The sequence below is a fragment of the Morchella importuna genome (genome assembly GCF_003444635.1).
Source record: "Morchella importuna strain M04M26 chromosome Unknown Morimp01GS003, whole genome shotgun sequence".
Classification (NCBI taxonomy): domain Eukaryota; kingdom Fungi; phylum Ascomycota; class Pezizomycetes; order Pezizales; family Morchellaceae; genus Morchella; species Morchella importuna.
Genome location: NW_025763400.1, coordinates 1,813,523 through 1,815,986, shown reverse-complemented (window position 1 = coordinate 1,815,986; position 2,464 = coordinate 1,813,523). Strand labels below are relative to the sequence as shown.

Below are 2,464 nucleotides of genomic sequence, written 5' to 3'. Positions count from 1 at the left end.
ATTATTGAGGAGCCCTATTGACTTAACCAGTCAATCAAACCCTGTTTTTAGATCCCTGTTTCTACAATAATTCTACCTCTCGCTGTATAGGCGTCTAGCCATATCTACAGTAAGTATGGCTGCTAGAAGGTACATGTATGTACGTTGTAGTCACACGTGGCAAAGGCGCGAGTGATAGGGTATGATTCATATTCATCACCCCGAGTAAATGACACCTGGCTTGGCAACAATGTCTTCAGCTCTTGATGTCATTCTTGAACATAGCATCCGAGATTAAACACCAGAACACGAAAACTGTCCTCTCAGTATTCATCTATGCATCCGGAAATCTCTGGAGATATCACTTATCTACCGATTAAGGGAAGATCGCTAGATCTACTAACAGAGGCCGAACTATGCGAGCGAGCTGAGCTAGGAATGATGTTTGCCAAACCCCCCTACAGTGAATTGACTGGAGAACATGGGTTTCAGGCTGTACTTGAAACCCCTTTTGTTCCCCTCCCCAGTGTTGATTTTGCTGGTCCGGCAGTTCAAATTCACGACCAAGACAACGAAGTCTTGAAATATCTCCGTTTCAAGTACCTCAAAGAGTCAAGGGAGAAAAATGTAGACGTTGAATTGAGAAATGTTCGCTGCCTTATTGATTGGTCTACAGACATATCTATTGCCCTAGAATCAGTCGTTGGGAACAACCCCGGGACAATGGAACTTATAGACGTCGGGAATTTGACTCTTGGGGAACTTCTATTAGATGAACAAAAGCTTTTTGTTGGTATCCAGATTATCAAAATTCATATACATGGACGCCCATACATACAAACCGTAAAGGTGGCCAAGGAGCTTTTCCCCGGTCATCAAGACATTGGTATCGACATTGTGTTGGGTAAAGATTTTTTGGATACTTGCCCCGGGCTTGCCTTACAGCCAGTGCTATCTGGGGGCTCGCTTGAATTTATTCCGTGGGATCATGGTGGCCAGGAAATTAATTCTTATAAAAGCGCATTCACCGTCAACGAACGAGGCGAATTGTTGGTATACATTTGTAGCCGCTCAGATAAAGAAATCTCTAACCCGCATGCACGCACATTAGAAGATTCTGGGAAACCTCTGGGTGAGAAGGGAGCATATGGCGTCTTTTTCGGGCAAAATTCTCCTTGGAATATGTCTTTACTTTCCACAATGAAAGGTACTCCAGTCAATGATACAGCGTTGATAGAAGGCATAATAGCTATATCAGACCTCTTGATAGATGGAGGATTTATCTTCGGGAATCCTACCTTCTCTTCTATCAGAGTTTTTACAGACTCTTCATTGGTTGTCGAATTACTAAATTCGGATTCGAAAATTGAGGAATACGAAAAAAAAGGGTGGACAAATAAGGCAGGTGTTAAATTAGGCATTGCTGGGCCTTTGACGAAGTGGGCTGATTCGATTCGCGATCGGTACAAATCAGTCTGCCATATTCCATGGGTGAAAAAAGATCTTTTCATCTTTGAAAGGGTTGACAAAAAACGAAAGGGGCTTCAGGCTGCCCGCCACCTGGCCTCATCTGCCCTAAAAGCAGACTTCTATTATTGTAACAAAGATCTTGGTGACGTTCGAAATTCTAGCAGAGATATATCTGGTTGGGAGGAGCTGAGATCATCTGATTTTCTATACATGATCGTTCCCAGAGTCACCTGTGGTACATTTATGATCAAACAAAAAATCTCCGACTTTCTTGACAGTCGTATTCAAGCAAATGCAAAGGCTTCTCAAGAAGATGTGGAGGTGCATCCTAAGCCACACTCCACACAAAAGTTATTTATAAGTTACTTTCAGCCTGAGGGCTCTTATGACTTTGACTCAATTATTTTCAACCTTACAGCCTACCGTAGGCTTAGTGCTATGAAGATTCTTGAGACTTTAGATAGCTCATTTACGAAAGAGGTTGTGAGAATTACAAAAGAAAAGAGAGGATTACCGGATTCTCTTGAATTTTTTAGAGAAGATGACGGGAAGATTCACTTCTTTCATAGGGATCCAGACACACTTTCACGACCGCCGAATGAAGATTCAGTTTTAACCGATATGCTTATGGGTGATTACTCCTCCATAAAAAATATCCTAGCGCTTGAAGCGCAGAACGTACGAAGCTGAAGGACATTAGGGGTACGTATTCCGATGCCCTATCCGATGGTAGAAATGCCACCGAAAAATTAAAGCATGGTCATTGAGCAGAATCGCATAGATATGATCTTTAACCCGCGGTAACGGAGCCATACACAAATTATAACAACTAGGGCGTCAGTATATTTCTATGGGAAGGACCCAATATTATTGGGGCCAATGATAGTTCGTTATAGGGGCTGATTAGCATCATAATCAAGTTGGTTCGGTCTAGTTTCATAAACGCATGGAATGTGCTTTAGAAATTAAGAATCGAATCAAATAGACTTTGTATTTTTTCAATTTGTGCTTAGTC

General features: G+C 42.0%; 1 protein-coding gene across 1 annotated transcript; it reads left to right on the top strand.

Moving 5' to 3' along the window:
- Positions 1-315: 315 nt before the first annotated feature.
- On the top strand, positions 316-2,139 carry LAJ45_01996 (uncharacterized protein; the record flags this gene model as incomplete). Its single annotated transcript, XM_046111588.1, has 1 exon — positions 316-2,139. One exon carries the CDS (start codon positions 316-318, stop codon positions 2,137-2,139), a length of 1,824 nt encoding a protein of 607 aa, XP_045975532.1.
- Between the last annotated feature and the right edge of the window lie 325 nt (positions 2,140-2,464).